The 19734-nt window shown below is 36.2% G+C and overlaps 1 protein-coding gene across 1 annotated transcript; it reads right to left on the bottom strand.

Moving 5' to 3' along the window:
- Positions 1-245: 245 nt before the first annotated feature.
- LOC129723904 (uncharacterized) lies at positions 246-13193 on the bottom strand. The gene is made up of 4 exons (XM_055678398.1): positions 12927-13193; positions 910-1038; positions 714-845; positions 246-635 (listed from the first exon to the last, which is right to left on the bottom strand). The coding sequence occupies exons 1-4, from the start codon at positions 13086-13088 to the stop codon at positions 552-554; spliced, it is 507 nt and encodes a 168-aa protein (XP_055534373.1). The 5' UTR covers positions 13089-13193; the 3' UTR covers positions 246-551.
- Between the last annotated feature and the right edge of the window lie 6541 nt (positions 13194-19734).

Raw genomic sequence — 19734 nt, 5'->3', positions numbered from 1 at the left:
AATTACCCAAAATGTTGACCGACCGCAGATGTGTTGGGTTTCTCTATGACTCTAGTCGCCAGAGGACTGCCAAAAAAAAAAAAAAAGATTATAACGGTGGTGGCAGCGATTATCTAACATAAGCTGGCCGAACAGCATCAGCCTCATCCATACGATCTATTTGAACTTGGCAGCACCAATGTGTACAATGGCTGATGGTGAACAGTTAATGAAAAAGAAACACTTAAAGTGACATCGTTTTTCGTGTCTTCAGTGGCTGAAATCGGCTGCACGAGCGTTTATTTATATTTACTATGCTACATCATTGAGTTGCTGGATACTAATGACTTACTCTAATTTGCACATACTTATTATTCATTTGATTGAAAATTGATTACTAGATACAGCACACCATAATATTTTGGCTTTTTCAGTTAAATTTCGAACCCTTCTTAGTGGCCGGTTTTCGCTTCCGCTGTTTTACCCTATCACCTACAATCTTACTGCCAATTCATACAGAAACGAAATATTTCAGTCTGGGTTCGTTCTAGCTAATCATTGTTTAACTATCTTCATAATCCAACTAGACTTCCACCAAAGTTGTTTAATTTCTCGGAAACGGCTTTGTTGGCACTTCGGAAGAGCGTCCGTGGGGCCTACATAATAGATAACGAAAGAAAATGCAGCCAATTAAAGTACTTAAAATAGGTAAAAGGCTTTGCATCTGGACCTACCGCAAGGATTTTATTCGTCAAATTAGACATCTTCTCCGTTAGCTGCACCAGGGGCTTCGTGATAAAGTAAAATTGATCTCCTTCATTTCCGTATTTTTCCGACTCGTGGATATGGTCTATTAGCGGTTCAGTCTGGCGGAGTACAAAATTGATAAGTGAGAATATAAGTACTGTCTGTGTCGATTGCGTTACTTACATCAAACCAGTCCTTCACTTTTTTTTGCACTTTGTCGTATTTGCTGTAGATGTTGGAAGGAAAGTTGTCCACCTCCTTGCGAGCGTTGTCCTTATCGGGAGGATTATCGAACGGTTCTAGGGCATGCACCTGCGGTGAAGTGTTTCAATGATACAATAGAATTTAGTTAGTAAAATATAAGGATATTTTTATTGATTGATGAATAATGCTATTTGCTTTTCTTGAAATGATTTTGTCTGCTGGCTTAATGCTCAACTGTTGACCACCCCACACAAATAAATTGGTGTCTAATAGAATGTACGCCTACAGAATGTTTTGCTGTTGGTTTGCACTGTTTTGTTTGAGTGAAAGTTGCAAAAAATGTGCATGGATTTTGGATGGTAGGCTTGTTATTAGATATGTAAGCTACTTTCACTCTCGGCGCTATAATGTAAAACGAGAAATAAAAGTATGTGTCTAAGACAAAACATAAAAGAAATTGTTCAAGTGTCTTGCTTGAGTGTACTATATAATCGAATTGCGCAAATTGCAGGCACCATTAGGATAATGGTAGGTAGAAGTTGCGATTTAGCGACATTGATTTTCAGTTTTTGGATTTTTGATTTCGATAAATTTCAAGATGGATGGCGAAAAAAATATTGTTCTCCAAAAAAATCTGGTGTCAGCAATCTGGACTGGTGTCAGCAGTTTGCTAAATTTGCAGAGATGCTGCTGAATTGTTAAGAACGTGCAGAAATTGATAGTAATGTATTTTTGATGTTCCAAACACCGTTGAAATGTCAGGATTTTGTCTGGAATTTCTCTCGTGATGAGTCTGGCTTTCTACCGTTAAGTTCAAATCAAAAATTATATTAGCTATTGCAGTTTGGAACAACACCACAAAATTTCAGAGAGTTTGAAACCGATAAAGTTTGCAACTTTACCACTTTAACTTCAGTTTTACTACTTTGACCTTAAAGAAACATTCCAATAGGGTGTACTTTACTTAGCAGTAAAGAGTTATTTAGTCAAATTTCTATCGCATGTTCTTGCGAAGGGGCTTTCACAATATAGTTTCGTCGAAAATTATGGCAAAATAGAAAAACAATACTATTCTAGTTGTTGAATTGCTAACCATAGCTAAAGTGTAAAGGAACTAGAAGATATTTGCTGTTCCACAAAAAAAATCGGGCAACTACAGCGGTGGAAAAAATAATAGGTGTGAGCATTACTTATAAAGTCATCTGCATGTAAACCAATCATGTATAAGGCATATTTGAACGCAATATCTGTGTGAGATTGCTTACATTATGGGCAATAAATGGGAAAATGCTATCTATCAAAATTCATGGTATTTTCTCCGTGAGCGGGAAAAACTTTCATTGACCAATATTTTAAGTGTAAAAAATAATTGGCGTAGAGTAAACTATACTTCGTGACGTGACTGTTAATACAATTTGCTCATTGAAAAATATTGATTTACGGATTTACGGTGAGTGGAAACAGTAAGTCTGTACTGATAAACTAATATTTCACAAGTTGGGCTCATTTTGCTTGCAAAATCTTTCTCATGCGAAAGAAGTTATTTTGGTAGGACGAGCATGGGATTTCTAATCAATCAGGCGGCTCCGGATGGTTTTAGACGTCACCTTCAATTCAAGTTCCGTTTTGATGGTTATAGATGTCAAGAATGCAGCTTTTCCACGAATTCAGTACTCGGCGGTCATTCCTAGAAGCGGTTCAAATATGCCTTATGGGTCATTCCATACGAAGTGATCATGAAAAAGCACAAACTTGGACACGACCTTCACAGATTTTGCTCAAAGTTGGGAGAATTATTCATCTACTGTCACTTTGGAAAAATCCCAATTTTAGTGTCGATTGGAATACCCCCCGCTCTTTATTGCAAAGTCGCGCAATTTTTGTCAAAAATCTCTTTTTTCTTTTTCTTACAATTCATAGACGTAAGATGTCCGAACAATACTGATAGATGATTTTAGAAGAAAATGAACCGAGAAATCCGGAAAAAATATAAGTTTTGACTGGAAGTGTTGCCAGATTAATTATTTTTGTATTTGAAAACAAAATTTACATTTTTCGGCAAATGCAGCCATTCTTATTTTTAATTTGATAATTTCATCGTGTTCCTTGGAAAATTTCACATAAGAAACAACTATCATCACGAGGTGATTTGAGCCAATCTCGAGATATAACATTATTACGAAAAAAGTTGTAAACTTCGTAATTATTTTTTTTTACATTTTATAGACGTAAGACAGCCGGAATATAGTGATAGATGAATTTTGAAGAAAATGAACCAAGGAATCCAGAAAAAATATTATTTTTGCCCGGAAGTGTTGCCAGATAGATATTTTTTTTTATTTTAAAATTAAATTTGCACTTTTCGGCAATGCAGCTAATTTTATTCTAAATTTGATGGTTTCATCGTATTTCTTGGAAATATTTACGTAAGAAATACTTATCACCCCGTGGTAATATGAGACAATCTCGAGACATAGCATTTTTACGAAAATAGTTCTGAATTTCTTGATTAATTTTTCGTAAAAATGTTATATTTCAAGATTGGCTCATATTACCAATGGGTGTTTAGTGTTTCTTATGTAAAACTTTCTGAGAATGACGATGGAACCGTCAAATTTAAAATAAAAATAGCTGCATTGGCCGAAAAATGCAAATTTAATTTTAAAATACAAAAATAATATATCTGGCAACACTTTCGGGCAAAAACAATTTTTTTTCTGGATCCCTTGGTTCATTATCTGCAAAATTCACCTATCACTATTTTTCGGGTGTCTTACGTCTATAAATTATATAATAAAATAGTTACGAAGTTTACAACTTTTTTCGTAAAAATGTTATATCTCGAGATTGGCTCACATTAACTCGGGATGATAGTTGTTTCTTATGTAAAATTTTCCAAGGAACACGATGAAATTATCAAATTAAAAATAAAAATGGCTGCATTTGCCGAAAAGTGTAAATTTTGTTTTCAAATACAAAAATAATTTATCTGGCAAGACTTCCGGTCAAAACTTATATTATTTCTGGATTTCTTGGCTTATTTTCTTCTAAAATCATCTATCAGTATTGTTCGGACATCTTACGTCTACGAATTGTAAGAAAAAGAAAAAAGAGATTTTTGACAAAAATTGCGCGACTTTGCAATAAAGAGGGGGGTCTTAGAGAGTGGGGGGTATTCCAATCGACACCAAAATTGGGATTTTTCCAAAGAGACAGTAGATGAATAATTCCCCCAACTTTCAACAAAATCTGTGATGGTCGTGTCCAAGTGGCATATACACTTCGTATGGAATGACCCTTATATATGATAGGTTAAAATGCAGATGACTTTATAAGCAATGCTCACACCTATTTTTTTTCCACCGCTGCATGTCAATCGACTATTCTTGATCTGACCGAAAATTTGCACTGGCGTTCCTATGGTCTAAAGTTGACATTTTGTGCTATTAGCATTTTTGACGTATAATACGTTATATTAATATAGTTCCAAAATATCGAAAATAGAGTGAAACGACAGAATTAAAGGTTTTAAAACTTACAACTTTGATGCCAATGAACGGATGTCGTTGGATAGAAAACAAATTTATCTTGTTTATGATACAATTTTTGAAACATTGTTTCATCGTAAAAAGGTTAATATTCATAGCCAATTTGATTATATTTTAACCAACCGCGTGCCTGCAATGATGCAATTCAAGTACTTCCCCAGCAGAGCCTACACCGAAGTATATAGGCAGATTGACTTTGTTTGTTTTCTACCACTCGCCAGAACGTGGCTAATAGTGATAAAAACTTTGAAATCTCGCTTTCCTTCTTCGTGTTTAATGAAAAACAATTTTTAGCGTCACTTTTTAATTTTCCATAATTTGAGCTAGTGTATTTCGTAAGATTGAGGGAGAGCTGGCAGCACGGCTATTGTCAGCAAGGTGAATTCTCTGCTTAGTAATAGTTTACATTTTAAGTGTTTTTCCATCAGTTTTATTGCTGAAAATAGTGTGTTTGGTGTGACTAGTTGCTGAAGACTTAGAGGCGCTTGAATATGCAATTATTTCAATGGATATAGTAAGATAAGTACAAATTTTTGTTTCGATTTTTTTTATGTGCTGATATTCGAGCTCATACCCAGTAAAAAAAATTTCGACGCCCTATCTTACACGGCACTGAAAGTGCAGGAAAATCACGCATGTGTGGATTGCGATATCGGGTTTTATTCCTCCTCTTTCTTTTCTTCATCATACACTAAAAAAAATAACACGCCATACCAAATGCTCTTTACATATCAATGCCAATAAACGAAATGAATGGCATTTTTTTGCGTGAGCGTGTGGATGGTCTGTTTGGATGGCTTTGTGCGGTGAATGCGATTGTGGAGGAGAGCGACCCGTCTGTGTGGGCACTGCAATGTTGTTGTAATAGCTTATTTCAATTCATGTTTTCAGCCGCCAAAAGCAACACAATGACAACTATTGATATGTCGTGAACTATTCTCAAAAAAGTTCATCACTTTTTCTTGGGAACACAAAACAACCGATGCTTTCCATATATTTTTCGAATTCTTTCATATTATTTTTTGCGTTCTCTGCGTTAGATATATGAAAATTTCAGCTATAGAAGGCAATAAACCGGGATCTTCTTTTCCTGTCCTAATGCTTCTTATGGTGTTTTATAATTCATTTTTATTGGTCTCACACTGTGTACACATTGTCATATCTATATTGTTACATTGTTCCAATTGAATCACTTGTCAGGATAAGTTCTGATCAGGGGCCCGCCCCACTAGCAGGCACTCGCTTCCGAGGTCTTTGTAGGGATGCAGAGGTGAACTCGGTCTCTAACAAGGCAAAGACTACATTCCGGCATTCCTTCCTTCTAGTGGGTTTTATACGGCACTGGTACGACTTGAAATTATATACACTAAAGTCGCTTTTTACGCGGGGGATACGTGCCGCGTAAAAAACCCGCGTAAATTCCGGAGTCCGCGTAAAAAAACAGTGTGAATTTCGGAATCCGCGTAGAAAAAGCCGCGTAAAAATAACCGCGTAAAAAGCGACCTTAGTGTATATGAATAGTTCCAAGAGAAACAGGATTGGAAAATTGCCGTTTAAAATTACCTTTATCACATCTACGAAAGCAATGAGCAAGTTAAAATCTCTTTTTTGTTATCTTTGGAGTATGTTTTTGGTTTGAGTTCCAAGGGCACCTCGGCTTGTACTCAGGTTTTTAATGAATTTCGGAAACAAGTCTTTGTGAATGACTTGGGACTCTGCTTGGTTAGCATATATGTATTTTTTGGGTTTTTGAGCTTTAAAAGCATGGAATTTTGCCTCAGATTTTGAACAAATTATAGCGATATTTGTAAACTTTCAAACATTCACGTTGAAACCTTGCATGCATGACATATCTATTCCTGTTTTGATCGACTGGTTCGGCATTTTGCGAATTGATTTCTGGGTTTAGTTTATTGTGTATATATGCACTCTTCTTTTGCTTTCGGAGAAGGTAGTCAGTTTCGCGCGCGGTATTTTGACTGCGCTCAGTGTGACTATCTTAATACAGCGCTTTGCCGCTGTGTACAGCGAATGACTATTACATTGTGTAATGCTCGGGTGTGCCTCGTGGTGGCTCTCTGGTTGAAAAATTCGCTCGCGGTTTTTTTCATTGCTCTATCGGTTATTTGAGCGCATCCATCATGTCACATCAAAATCGTTTAAAATCTGTCCACGAGGTATGTGAATGGCCCCTAATAGCTTTAGCTTCAGACCCAGCAAGCCCAATCTTTTTTTTAATTTTCTTCCATAATACCGTGTGCGTGGCCCCACCCACATGTCGCGTTAGTCCTCTCCGTAGGTATTGAGGACAATCGCACGGGTTCATTTCACCACATAACCATTCATTCGTCCACTGACTTTCGCGTGATTAGGGTGTATATGTGTAGCCAGTCGTAAGGCTGCTAACGCCACGACCAGTACCGGTAAATCGACACAATTCTTCAACTAGCCACACTTAAAAAAGTCAATCAAAAGCATCGTAAATACCTACCTTTAGGGCACAATAATAAATATGCAGCCAGCGATCAATTTTTGAATGAGGTTATCAACTTCACGAATAAAACCCTATTTGCATAGATTGCCAACCAAAATGCGCATTGATAATATAATGGCGTTCATTCTTGATGTTTGTTTGCAAATTGTGCTGTTCAGAAATTTGCATCAGTTGAGTTGTTAGCAATTTCAAGTTACACAAAGTAAAATCCATGTGGGCTATTCAATGAAGAATTGCTTGATTTGAACAAATAATAGTAGACTTTATGACTCATTAATGAAACACTCTTCACAAAGCAATTGTTAATACCAACCCGACGAACATTTGTGTTATATAATAGCTTATTAAGCTGTAGTTCAGCCTAAGCCCGTTCGAGGAGCAGCTGTACAGACTATAAATCAACACACTTGTTTGTCTGGAAGTGCGCGTATTGTACGTCTTTTATGCGGTCGTGTTTTGGATACAACCTCCTACTATTTTTTTGTTGATAGCAACTAGTTTGTGAAGAGGATTTATGTAAAATGGGTGTTAATGATTATACTGATAAATACTGTTTTTTTATTGAAAAAAAAAATCAAAGATGAAAGATACGTCGCTTCTTCGTTTGCTTATGGGACAACTCTGAAAAAATTAGCTCTGCTACACGCAAAAGTTCAAGCCTTAATCAAACAATGCGTCCTCTCAAAACGCACATCGATTGCTCTGATTTTGCACAAAAAATGTGTTAAATATCTAACGAAACCGTTGTACAAAGAATACATTGACAGAAATTAAAATCAGATTATGTTTTATAAACACAAAAATCGTGATAGTTCGGTAGACTTCGGTTCCGAGCGAATGAGCAGTTCTGGGACGCTCAAAAAAACCTGCTTTATTTTGTTTGGGTGCAACCGAAACGGAACTAAGCGGCTGAAAAAGGAATTGTCACCCGGTGTGTTCTCTTGTATCCTACTACAACTAATTTTTGTTATAATGTCAATATAAACTGTTCAAGTAATTAAGCTTTCCTTATGAATGATAAACTATTATTTTCCACATCCACTAGTGTTATTCACTCATTTTATCAAAAAAATGTGAGTTAGCTCGCTTTGGTGGCATCCAGACCATTTGTCACTTTCAAAAACTATAACATCTATAATATACTATGTATTTAATTTTAAGTAAGAAAGGTTAATTTCGAAGAAGAAAATGCGTCGTTGCTATATGCCTTTTTTGCTCTTGTTTGCCAATTCATCATCGGAAATGAATAGGAATCGGAAGCGTCGTTGTATGTGGGTCAAACGAAGCTACAGTCAACTTCACCAAGTGCTAGAAGATGAGGCTCTGTTACTACATCAGAACTTCCTGTGCGTAAACATAATTGATTTTCATACCCTTTTCGAGTTGGTATCTTCATTGATTAAAAAGCAATATTCCGCATAAGAATTCTGATTAAATGACTGGAGGGCTCTTTTCCCATCCGGAGGATTGAATAAGATTTTTCATAAAAGATCAAGTCAATCCGGAAGGAAAAGATGAAAGTCTAGATAACTACGGGTGTGAAACTTCTGATTAAAAACTCAATGTTATTGGGAAAGAAGGAAAACTTATTGTTATAGTTATGTACTTTTCAAGTGTAGTACGACTGAAAATTTTTACCTTATGGGTTGGGTTTCGGCTAAACAGTCTGTAACGAATTCAAAACGGGTGTTTACTATTGCCCGACGTTTCGGCCAAGGGTTTTGGCATTTTTCAAGGGAAACTATTAAAAACATTTATTATAAAACTGGTTTGTGAAATATAATGTAATGGGGACTCACTAGACTATCGTTTTTTCGTCAAATTGTCTGGTTTTCGTGGAATAGCATTGTTGGGTTCAATCGCCTATATGCATCTAAATTGATAAAATTGATGTTTTACAAACTAAGCTAATTTAAAAACTTACAATGATTAAATTATTAATTTTAAATTTTGTACTATATGTATTATATTATCAGAATTCATTGTATTAGGAAAGTATATAATTAGGAGAGTATATAATTAGGAAAGTATTTAATTATTAATAAACGGTTTTATCCAACAAGTCGAGTCGGGTCAAAGTTTGCAGAGAAAGCTCCAATTTCAACAATTTTATTGTTCAAGCAAATAAAATAAGTAAACATCGAGGTTGATTTTTTTGTCATCAATTTAATATTTATCAAAATTGTCACAGACAAAAACGAGTGTCGATCTAGTAGCATAGTAACACACTTTTCAAGCTCCTCTAGCCATAAAAAAAACATTACACCAGGATAATCGATCATCGGTTTTTAACGAAAGCTGCACTTGCGGTGACTGTGGAAATGGGTCGGATGGGACTATCAAAGAGGCTGGAAGTAATTACAAGATTCCGAGAAAAAACCTTTTCGCGATGGCCTTGTATCCATCGCTTCAGTGGAAATGGACCTTTCCCAAAGTTTCCACTGCTGGGAAGTTTCTCCCCCGTTTTCAACGCTGTCTAGGAAAATAAATTAGATGTCACCTGTAATTCTGTGACATGAGAGACTGTAGAGTTTGGCATTCAAACTAGCAAAGACGAGTCATTCTCTAAAAGTGTTCTAGTAAACAGAAGTTGGGAAAAATGGACAAAATATTTCGAGAATTTCGAGAACCCGGCATCACAGAAAATAAATAATAACGATGTTTTCAAATGACCCTTGTAATATTATTTTCGAAGAAGTTTGGTATGTTCAATGTTTTTTAACGTGAGTTTTAGTCATAAATTCAATGAGCACACTAACTAATTAACATTCAAAGTACCATTTTATTTGGTGAAAAATAACTGTTGAAAAATTATTACAACCGATCAAAGAACGTGGCGGGTAAAAAATAAATTTGCGACGAAGCCTAAGACATAAAAGCAATTGAGACCAATAAATGTTGCTCAAAATGAGAGTAAAAAGATGAATGGAAATTGCCTCTGTAAGAACTGAAGTTTGTGTGACCTTCAGCGCATAGAGAAATTTCACCTTGTTGAATGATTGGAATCTCAGCGCAGCATCATTCGAACAGAACTGATAAATAACGACATCAGCCTCATGCGAAAGAATTCTGGTTTCTGTCCAACCGCATCCTTTTGCTTGATTTTATAGTGAAGTAGATCAACAAATTCCAACCTCCGGAGAGCGTCTTCAAAATGCCGACCTGTTTGAGGTAAACAGACTAAAATGCTGAAACTTAATTGTGTAGTGTTGTGGTTTACGAAAACAGTTGTGCTTCTGTAGCCTTCATTTGGCGTCGGCGCTGTGGATAAAATTAGGTTTATTTAAATTTGAGTTATTTTCCATAACGCTAAAGAAACACGAAAGAAAGCAACGGGTAACACGTGGAAATACAAATTAATTAAATAAAAGTATTAAATTGTAACTGAAAGCATTACAGTAAATTGCGCTGTGAAACGCTCTTGGCAAAGCAGACGCGTGGTTGCATTGCTGGGATGATAACGAAATGTATATTGTAATATTTTAATTTGAGTGTTTCAGTCGTTAACAATTTTCACATTTTCATTTGGATGTATGGTATGATAATGGACGGAATTTCAAAATGCTGTTTCAAACAGGTGAAAAGCTCGCATCCCGCTGGTATCACTGAGCAACTCAACTTTGATTGCATTTCAACATATGATAAAAGAATTAATTACATAACAATAACCATGAACGGCTTGAGAATAAATTGATCTTTCAATTGAAACCCGGTTTATAGATGTACTATGAACCAAAAGAAGCAGGCTTGACGTAGAGCTATGTATTACAGAAAAGAACGGGTGTAGAATAGGTCATTTGGCGATATTATTATTCACCTATTTTACGAAAAACTTCAAGATACTTCGAATATTTTGGCTCCCAAAATGTTCTTTTTCACATTTATTCAAACGTGTAAAAGATTTATCGTGTATAAAATCAAGTTTTTAAATGAAACCAATACAGTTGACCTAAGTAGATTAACATCAACAGTTGATATAAGTAGATTAACATACAGGTAAACGTCAGAGTAAACGTCAGAGTAAAGGTAAAGGTAAAGGTAAAGGTAAAGGTAAAGGTAAAGGTAAAGGTAAAGGTAAAGGTAAAGGTAAAGGTAAAGGTGAAGGTAAAGGTAAAGGTAAAGGTAAAGGTAAAGGTAAAGGTAAAGGTAGAGGTAAAGGTAAAGGTAAAGGTAAAGGTAAAGGTAAAGGTAAAGGTAAAGGTAAAGGTAAAGGTAAAGGTAAAGGTAAAGGTACAGGTAAAGGTAAAGGTAAAGGTAAAGGTAAAGGTAAAGGTAAAGGTAAAGGTAAAGGTAAAGGTAAAGGTAAAGGTAAAGGTAAAGGTAAAGGTAAAGGTAAAGGTAAAGGTAAAGGTAAAGGTAAAGGTAAAGGTAAAGGTAAAGGTAAAGGTAAAGGTAAAGGTAAAGGTAAAGGTAAAGGTAAAGGTAAAGGTAAAGGTAAAGGTAAAGGTAAAGGTTAAGGTAAAGGTAAAGGTAAAGGTAAAGGTAAAGGTAAAGGTAAAGGTAAAGGTAAAGGTAAAGGTAAAGGTAAAGGTAGAGGTAAAGGTAAAGGTAAAGGTAAAGGTAAAGGTAAAGGTAAAGGTAAAGGTAAAGGTAAAGGTAAAGGTAAAGGTAAAGGTAAAGGTAAAGGTAAAGGTAAAGGTAAAGGTAAAGGTAAAGGTAAAGGTAAAGGTAAAGGTAAAGGTAAAGGTAAAGGTAAAGGTAAAGGTAAAGGTAAAGGTAAAGGTAAAGGTAAAGGTAAAGGTAAAGGTAAAGGTAAAGGTAAAGGTAAAGGTAAAGGTAAAGGTAAAGGTAAAGGTAAAGGTAAAGGTAAAGGTAAAGGTAAAGGTAAAGGTAAAGGTAAAGGTAAAGGTAAAGGTAAAGGTAAAGGTAAAGGTAAAGGTAAAGGTAAAGGTAAAGGTAAAGGTAAAGATAAAGGTAAAGGTAAAGGTAAAGATAAAGGTAAAGGTAAAGGTAAAGGTAAAGGTAAAGGTAAAGGTAAAGGTAAAGGTAAAGGTAAAGGTAAAGGTAAAGGTAAAGGTAAAGGTAAAGGTAAAGGTAAAGGTAAAGGTAAAGGTAAAGGTAAAGGTAAAGGTAAAGGTAAAGTTAAAGGTAAAGGTAAAGGTAAAGGTAAAGGTAATGGTAAAGGTTAAGGTTAAGGTTAAGGTTAAGGTTAAGGTTAAGGTAAAGGTAAAGGAAAAAGGTAAAGGAAAAAGCTAAAGCTAAAGATAAAGCTAAAGCTAAAACTAAAGATAAAGCTAGAGCTAAAACTAAAGCTAAAGCTAAAATTAAAGCTGAAGCTAAAGCTAGTGCTAGAGCTAAAACTAAAGCTAAAGCTAAAGCTAAAGCTAAAGTTAAAGCTAAGGCTGAAGCAATAGCTAAAGTTGAAGCTAAAGCTTAAACTATAGCTAAACTAAGACTTAAGCTAAAGCTAAAGGTAAAGGTAAAGGTTGAGATAAACGTAAAGGTAAAACTAAAGCTAAAGTTGAAGCTTAAGCTTAAGCAAAAGCCAAAGCTAAAGTTAAACCTGAAGCTAAAACTAAAGCTAAAGATAAAGATAAAGGTAAAGATAAAGGTAAAGGTAAAACTAAAGCTAAAGCTGAAGCTTAAGCTTAAGCAAAAGCTAAAGCTAAAGCTATAGGTGAAGGTAAGGGTAAGGGTGACAAAGATGGTAAAGGTGGTTTTTCATTCAAACTTAAAAAGTGATCACTATTATTGCTCAGAAAGTCGAATTTAAATAATCAAAAGCACTCTTAGTACATTCCATCAATGATTGCGAGAAGTATACAGCGCTCTAAAGGGTCGACTTTGAATGCTCCACTGCAACTCTAGGCGCTTACATAAGAAATGCAACAACCTTGCCGGTTATGATCACTAGCTCAACTGACGCGCGACGAGTGGTGTTCATTCGGAGTAAGCAAGCAAGCACAAAACTGACTGATCATAAAAAAGGCACACTTGCCAAATATACCACTTACGGGTTCATTTCCAATATAAGTCACTTTTTTGAACTCCTTGTCGAAGGCCTTGTCTCGAAACTCCGTCCCTTCTCCACTCTTTCCGAATGGAGCACATTGGACTTCAGCTTTTCGGACCATCAATATAATCACAATCGAAGCTAACAGCTGATTTGATCTCATCCTGGTTAGAACTAGTTCTCCACCCGGTGCGATACAGTCCTCAAACGAAGGTTAACCGAAATCGAAAGTTTGGTCTCCACCAGAAGAAACCTGTTAGCGCGAACCCGACCAATAAATGACTAAGAAGTTGCTCGCAGAATTGCTCAAGCTTGAGCTGAACATTTTGCGCTACTCGTCATCGACGGCGATGATGGCGATGGTTTCTTTACCCCTTCTACTAGAAAAGACTTTGAATTGATTACCACTGTTTGGTTCAGTGTGGATCAGTGCAGGTCAGCTGTTCCAGTTGGGAGTGAGCAGACGACACGCAAACCTGATGCTTGGCGCGTGCGGTTTTATTACTTGCTACACCATACCGAAGCTTGATTCGGTGTTGTTATGACGCGTGCTGCTCAGCAGTTGCTGCTGAATGGCTTGCAACGCGATCACGCGTTGGCCGGCTTCCATTCGACGAACGGTGTATGCTTTAAGTTGCTTAATAACCATTATGAATGCGATCGGTTTACTGGCATCGATAGTGTCACACACAGTAAAAAATTCTAAATTTTGCACGTCACGTAAAACATTTTCTCATTTAAATTTCAGTTGCTCCTGACGTATACCACGGTTTTGTTTGAAAATTATGTGCGATATCATTTAAATTTCAGTTGCTTCTGACGTAAACCATGATTTCGTATGATAATTAAGTGCAATATCATTCAAATTTGTGTGGAATATTATGGAATTTTCTATTATGGAGGTAATTCTTTATATACGATTTGTTTGAAAATTTTGTGCAATATCATTTAAATTTGCGTGGAATTTTCTATTATGAGCGATGGAAGTAATTCTTTATATGCGATTCGACATAAAGTCTTTATATCAAATCGCGTAGAAGGATTGCCTCCATCGCTTATGATAGAAAATTCCGAACAAATTTAAATGATATCGCATATAATTTTCAAACAAACTCGTGTTTTACGTCAGAAGCAACTGAAATCTTGGTTTACGTCAGAAGTAACTGAAATTTGAATGAGAAGATATTTTACGTGACGCGTAATATTAAGATTTTTTTACTGTGCACAGGTAAAAATAAGATTAAGACAATGCAAACAAATATGTAGACTGTGTAAGGCTAAATAATTTAATAACTGGCGCTGATATAATAGTGACACTGTGACAGTTATTTCAGAGCCAGTAAAAATTCTTTAATTTTAAATGAAAAAAAAAAATTACACAAACAATTCACTAAGGCTTGAAATCCAAATTGCAGCGATCTAATCGCTTTTCAATTATGCTGGGTGGTGAATGTGAAAGCAAACCAAAGCACGTTTCAGTAGATTGGATGCTAATCACGTTACGCTACCGTCTGTATGATAGTGAATGCAAACACTCACTTTTTTCCTGGAATCTTACAGAATTAACCAACCATCGAACATCCGCGTAAGAAAGTTCCCATATCTCGTATCTTCACACGGCACAACGTAAAACACGGATCCCTCTTCACATCCTTCGACATACGTTAACACTGTACTACCGTGCTTACCACGCTGTCTGATAGTATTTTACTAGTTTACAGTACTGTAGAAAAAGATCTGTAATATGTTCCATTTATTTACTTTTTAATATTCTTTGTTTAAGTTTCTAGATATTACTAATTATAAAATAATATTCTTTACCAATGTTTTGCAATATGCAAAATTGAACTTCACTCCTGTTTAGTAAATAGCGATTACCGTTGTTTTCTAGACATCATGACAATCACAAACTTTCGAACAGTGGTGTGCAGGAGATATTCGCGTTGACGGTGTTGCTGATATTTGTTTGGTTTTTGCATGCGGAAAAGAAGGAAGGAAATATTTTTGCTTTTGTCATCACGCACATTTTGACAATTACATATGAGTGTTCACGTAGGTGCGAACAGCCTTCAAAATCTCTTTCAACGCGAATAACCCGAATAGGTATAATTGCTGTATCACACATTCCACCGAGAAAGCCCGTCGGACTTTTTTCGCGATTTTCTTACGAGAACATCGACGAAACAACGTACTTCTGCCCGCAACACGTTTATCGTGTTAATAAATGCTTACTCGGTTCGAAACGTGTTGCGAAATGCGAGCTTTCACGAGCTTAGCACGGTTGTCAAGGCGGCACACGAAGGACACGATATGCGATATCAGGCCACCTGCAGTGCATTATACAAGCGAGAAAATGCGTGCCGGTGGTTTGATTCTGCCGATTCCAGGGGAAGAGCAGTTTCGCATTTCTTTCAGTTCTGCTTCTCGACACCTGCAGCACGTCACTAGGTCTTGTGCTTACAGCGTGCAGCAGAGACAGCCGGGCGAAAACGCGACCACAGTTGGATTGCTGTACGTAATGGGTTTGTTGTGTCTGGTGTTGCACTGCAAATTTAATTTGTTTATTTAATATGTTTTGATCTATATTATATATATTTCATAGAAAATTTATTTACTTTATAATATTGTTTGACCATGTTCATTCTGGGAAAAAATTGAACGCTTTTATATCTAAAGACTGTTCTCCGCGAAATAATAAGAGGTGAGTGAAAACGCAAAGTTCGAACTTGTGTGCAATTGATTGATTGACGAAAATTTGTGTAGAAATTGAAAAAGAAGTTTTCGTGCTTATTGTTCTTTTGATATAACAGGTCAGGTGCTCAAAGATCTGGTGTAGCGAAAATAACGCAGACGAAGTCCCTAAGCATGCGGCCACGATGAGACACATGTCAACGTCCCGCAATTACATCTAGTAGGCATTGAATTCTAGAGCTGATGTATTTAAACAAAAGTCATACCGGGCATAATCATAATAGCGCCCACGAGATCTCTGATGAACTGCTCACAACGGAAATAATTCAGAACGCGTTGAATGAACTTAGAACTTCTATGAAAGTTTGATTTTGAATGGCTCTTACCAATTCACCATTATGAGGCGAATTTCCGTCTAAGATCATCACACACAAATTTAAAGTTGCAAAATATAAAGTTCGCAATATTTTCATAAGCAGCATAGTGACTTTACTTGTCTAGGTTGATGGAGATTAGAGCGCTCTTCGGAACTTTTAACACCTAACTTGAAAATTGATCTCTCTTAAGTGCGACTTCGAGAAAAAAAATTTACTTCAAGGTAAAGCAGTTAGTAGTCTCGCTCAGAACGATCCGCTGACTTTCTTCTCCACCACTCCGGAACAATGAAACTTAAGCTCAGAACTTCCAATAATTACGCTAATATTATTCGGAGGAAAGCAGCGCACAGAACATCACTTAACCTTGTTGCCAGTTCTTTGAAAAGTATGAAACAATTAATAAATTACAATTTTCTGCATGATCTTAGAATTAGATTTCTACTGAAATTCATTGAGCTTAAGTATTATGTATAAAAATGTGAAAATCACGAAACTTCATGATCTCAGAGATTACGTAACTGATTTGAAACCAAATCAAAAGAATGTAATTTTGTAACTGATTTGAAACCAAATCAAAAGAATGGGCTTAATTTCATTGAAATCGGTTCAGCCATCTCTGAGAAAATCGAGTGTGATTGGGAGAGCGTTACACACACACACACACACACACACACACACACACACACACACACACACACATACAGAAAATGCTCAGCTCGTCGAACTGAGTCGAGTGATATACGACATTCGGCCCTTTTGAGCATTTTTATACCTTTAGTTTTTGCAGTGATTGCTATACCTTTCTAGGAGAAAGGCAAAAATAATGATTTTGGAGTAATAGTGTCTTCAGTAAATTTGTTCTATTATTTATTTTTCATTTTGTAGAAGTTAGAATTTTGTGATTAATCTACCTAAAAGTGAGAAATGAGTTTTATTTTTCTCAAAATCCACTTTGCTAAGTGAAGTTTTAGCATATTTTGTAAGAAAGAACTTTGTCGAATACACTATACTTGTATCTGGTCATTTAAATGAACTATTGTCAAGTTTTATCTAAAATGCCCCTTTAAATCATTTTTTTTATAACTTTTTTTAGTGATTATCTTAAAATTTCCATTGTTCTACAATGTTGTTAACTACAATAAAACACACAAGTTCACCGAAGAAAATTTATTTTTATCTCTCAAGTTTATTTAGTTATTAAAGATTTTTATTAAAATAATGCACTTATTTATTTACAAATATCTGCACAGGAGACAGCGAGAGACATAAGCCTATATCTGGACTAAATGACGTTTTTCTTATTCTTCAATATAGAAAAGGTTTAGTCTGCAGATATTTGCAGATTTTAATGATATCTGTTAGTGAATTTTTAGTTAGTGATTTGTGGTCCCCGTGGTTCTGTGGTTAGCGATGTCGGTCGGCTAGCTCCCCCACACGGTTGTGGTATCGGGTTCGATTCCCGATCAGGTCGAGGATCTTTTCGAGCTGGAAATTTTCTCAACTCATCACTGGGGCACGGTGTATCGTTGTACTTATCCTACAACATGCAAAATGTGCCGAAAAGAATATCGATAACGAATTCTCTCAACTAATCTAGTTGATCGAGACCGCATTAGCCACCCAAGCTAGCGTGCGATATTGTTATTGTGTTAGTGAATCAGTGCATTGTTTCAATAAAAATCGTCAATAACCGATATGAGAGATAAAAATAAACTTTTTTGGATAAAAATGAGTGTTTCGTCATAGTAAACAACAATGTAAAACATTGTAAAACATTGTAACATTGTAAATTGTCATCTATAGAAACCTACTATAGCTCTAAAATCTAGTTTTCTGGGTCAAAATAATTTCGATCACGTTTTTGCAGCTTTGGAAATAGTGGCTAGAGGCACCAAATTTCACAGGAATGGTTAAAAAGCTATAATATTTCTAAGGCAGCTATTTCAAGCATCAGGGCAGCATTTTTTCGCTTTTGTCGACCATCGACCAAAAATAAAATGTGTAAAACAATAGACCAAGAAATAAAATTCCACTAATATTTTCTTGAACAGTAAGAAGTTCTCAAGAATCAAAAACCATATAGACTGTTCCGAAAATTATAAATACATCTTCTTTCTTGAATAAAACAAAAAATACAGGATTTTTCGGGTCATTTTATTCTGAAATATAGATAATAAGTGTTTTCTCACCAGTTTCAATTCAAGTTGGGATTATTTTTCGTAGGATACGCGAGTTCTCTAACTTTTCTCTTAACACTACTCATAAGCTTTTGCACAGTGTGTTCTCCGACCATTTTTACCACTTTAAGCCAATTTTTTTTAAATTTTTCAACATTGTCCGCTGGTTTGACATATTTCCTCAGCCTTGCCTTGGTCAAAGCCCAAAAAGTTTCAATAGGGCGAATTTCAGGGCAGTTTGGAGGATTCATCTCCTTTGGGACACATGTGACATTATTTGTTTTATACCACCCTAGTGCATCCTTAGAGCAATGGCAGGAAGCAAGATCGGGCCAAAAGATTGGAGGATTGTTATGCTGCTTAACCATGGGTAATAACCTTTTCTGCAAACACTCTTTCACGTAAATTTTACCATTCATTGTGTCATTCGTAATGAATGGATGAAATGTTTTCCCACATTCACAAATGGCCTGCCAAACCATTACCTTCTTGCCGAATTTTTCGGTGTAAATGGCTTTCACTGGTCCAGGGACATCCTTTCCCTTCGGTGATGTATAAAATTGCGGTCCTGGCAGAGTCTTATAGTCCAGTTTTATGTAGGTTTCGTCATCCATGATAACACACCCAATTTTTTGGTCAGAAGTTTGTCATAAAGCTTCCGAACTCTCGGTTTCACAGATTCAGCTTGTTTTGGATTTCGTTTTGGCTGCTTCTGCTTTCGACGGGTCTGCAGACCCATTCTTCCCTTGGCACGCATAACGTTACTAGCCGAGGTTCCAAGCTTTCTCGCCACATCTCGTACTGATACTGAAGGATGCCGCTTGTAGTATTCCTTAACCTTTTTGTCCATTGTGGGATCAACAGGCCCGGGTTTTCTACCACGTCTTGGGGCATCAGTAAATGTGCACTCTTCACAATATTTCTGCATTGCGGTTTGAACTGCTCCGACACTTATACCTTCTTCTCTAGCTAATTTTCTTATAGGAAGACCACTCACGGTGCCCCATTTGTGCACAATTCGCTTTCTTTGCTCGGGAGAAGAGCCACGCATTTTCAAAATTTCGCACTAAATGTAAGAAAAAATGACAGCATCTGTTTCTTTTGGATGTAAACAACAGGACGTAGCCAACGTTTGGTTGAATACTGCACGACATTTGAAATGACGGTTGATCGTAAGTGTATTTATAATTATCGGAACGGTCTATAGTCGAAGCAAACTTGGTGATGTTCCAAAATCTGCTCCGGGGTTTGATACTGTGGCTGCTGCTGCTGGGCCGCCTTCTGCTGTAGCAGTTATTTCAGAGCCAGTAAAAATTCTTTAATTTTAAATGAAAAAAAAAAAATTCCACAAACAATTCACTGAGGCTTGAAATCCAAATTGCAGCGAATGAGTATCTAATCGCTTTTCAATTATGCTGGGTGGTGAATATGAAAGCAAACCAAAGCACGTTTCAGTAGATTGGATGCTAATCACGTTACGCTACCGTCTGTATGATAGTGAATGCAAACACTCACTTTTTTCCTGGAATCTTACAGAATTAACCAACCATCGAACATCCGCGTA

The sequence above is a fragment of the Wyeomyia smithii genome, chromosome 2 (genome assembly GCF_029784165.1).
Source record: "Wyeomyia smithii strain HCP4-BCI-WySm-NY-G18 chromosome 2, ASM2978416v1, whole genome shotgun sequence".
NCBI classification, from domain to species: domain Eukaryota; kingdom Metazoa; phylum Arthropoda; class Insecta; order Diptera; family Culicidae; genus Wyeomyia; species Wyeomyia smithii.
This window is presented reverse-complemented; position numbering and strand designations above follow the sequence as displayed.

Bases quoted from the DNA above. Each gene is read 5' to 3' on its own strand.
- LOC129723904 (XM_055678398.1), bottom strand. From the start codon at position 13,088: ATGAGATCAAATCAGCTGTTAGCTTCGATTGTGATTATATTGATGGTC. The intron at 1,039-12,926 runs GTAAGTGGTATA...ACTTCACCGCAG, and splicing joins CTTATATTGGAAATGAACCC to GTGCATGCCCTAGAACCGTT. The intron at 846-909 runs GTAAGTAACGCA...GTACTCCGCCAG, and splicing joins AAGTGAAGGACTGGTTTGAT to ACTGAACCGCTAATAGACCA.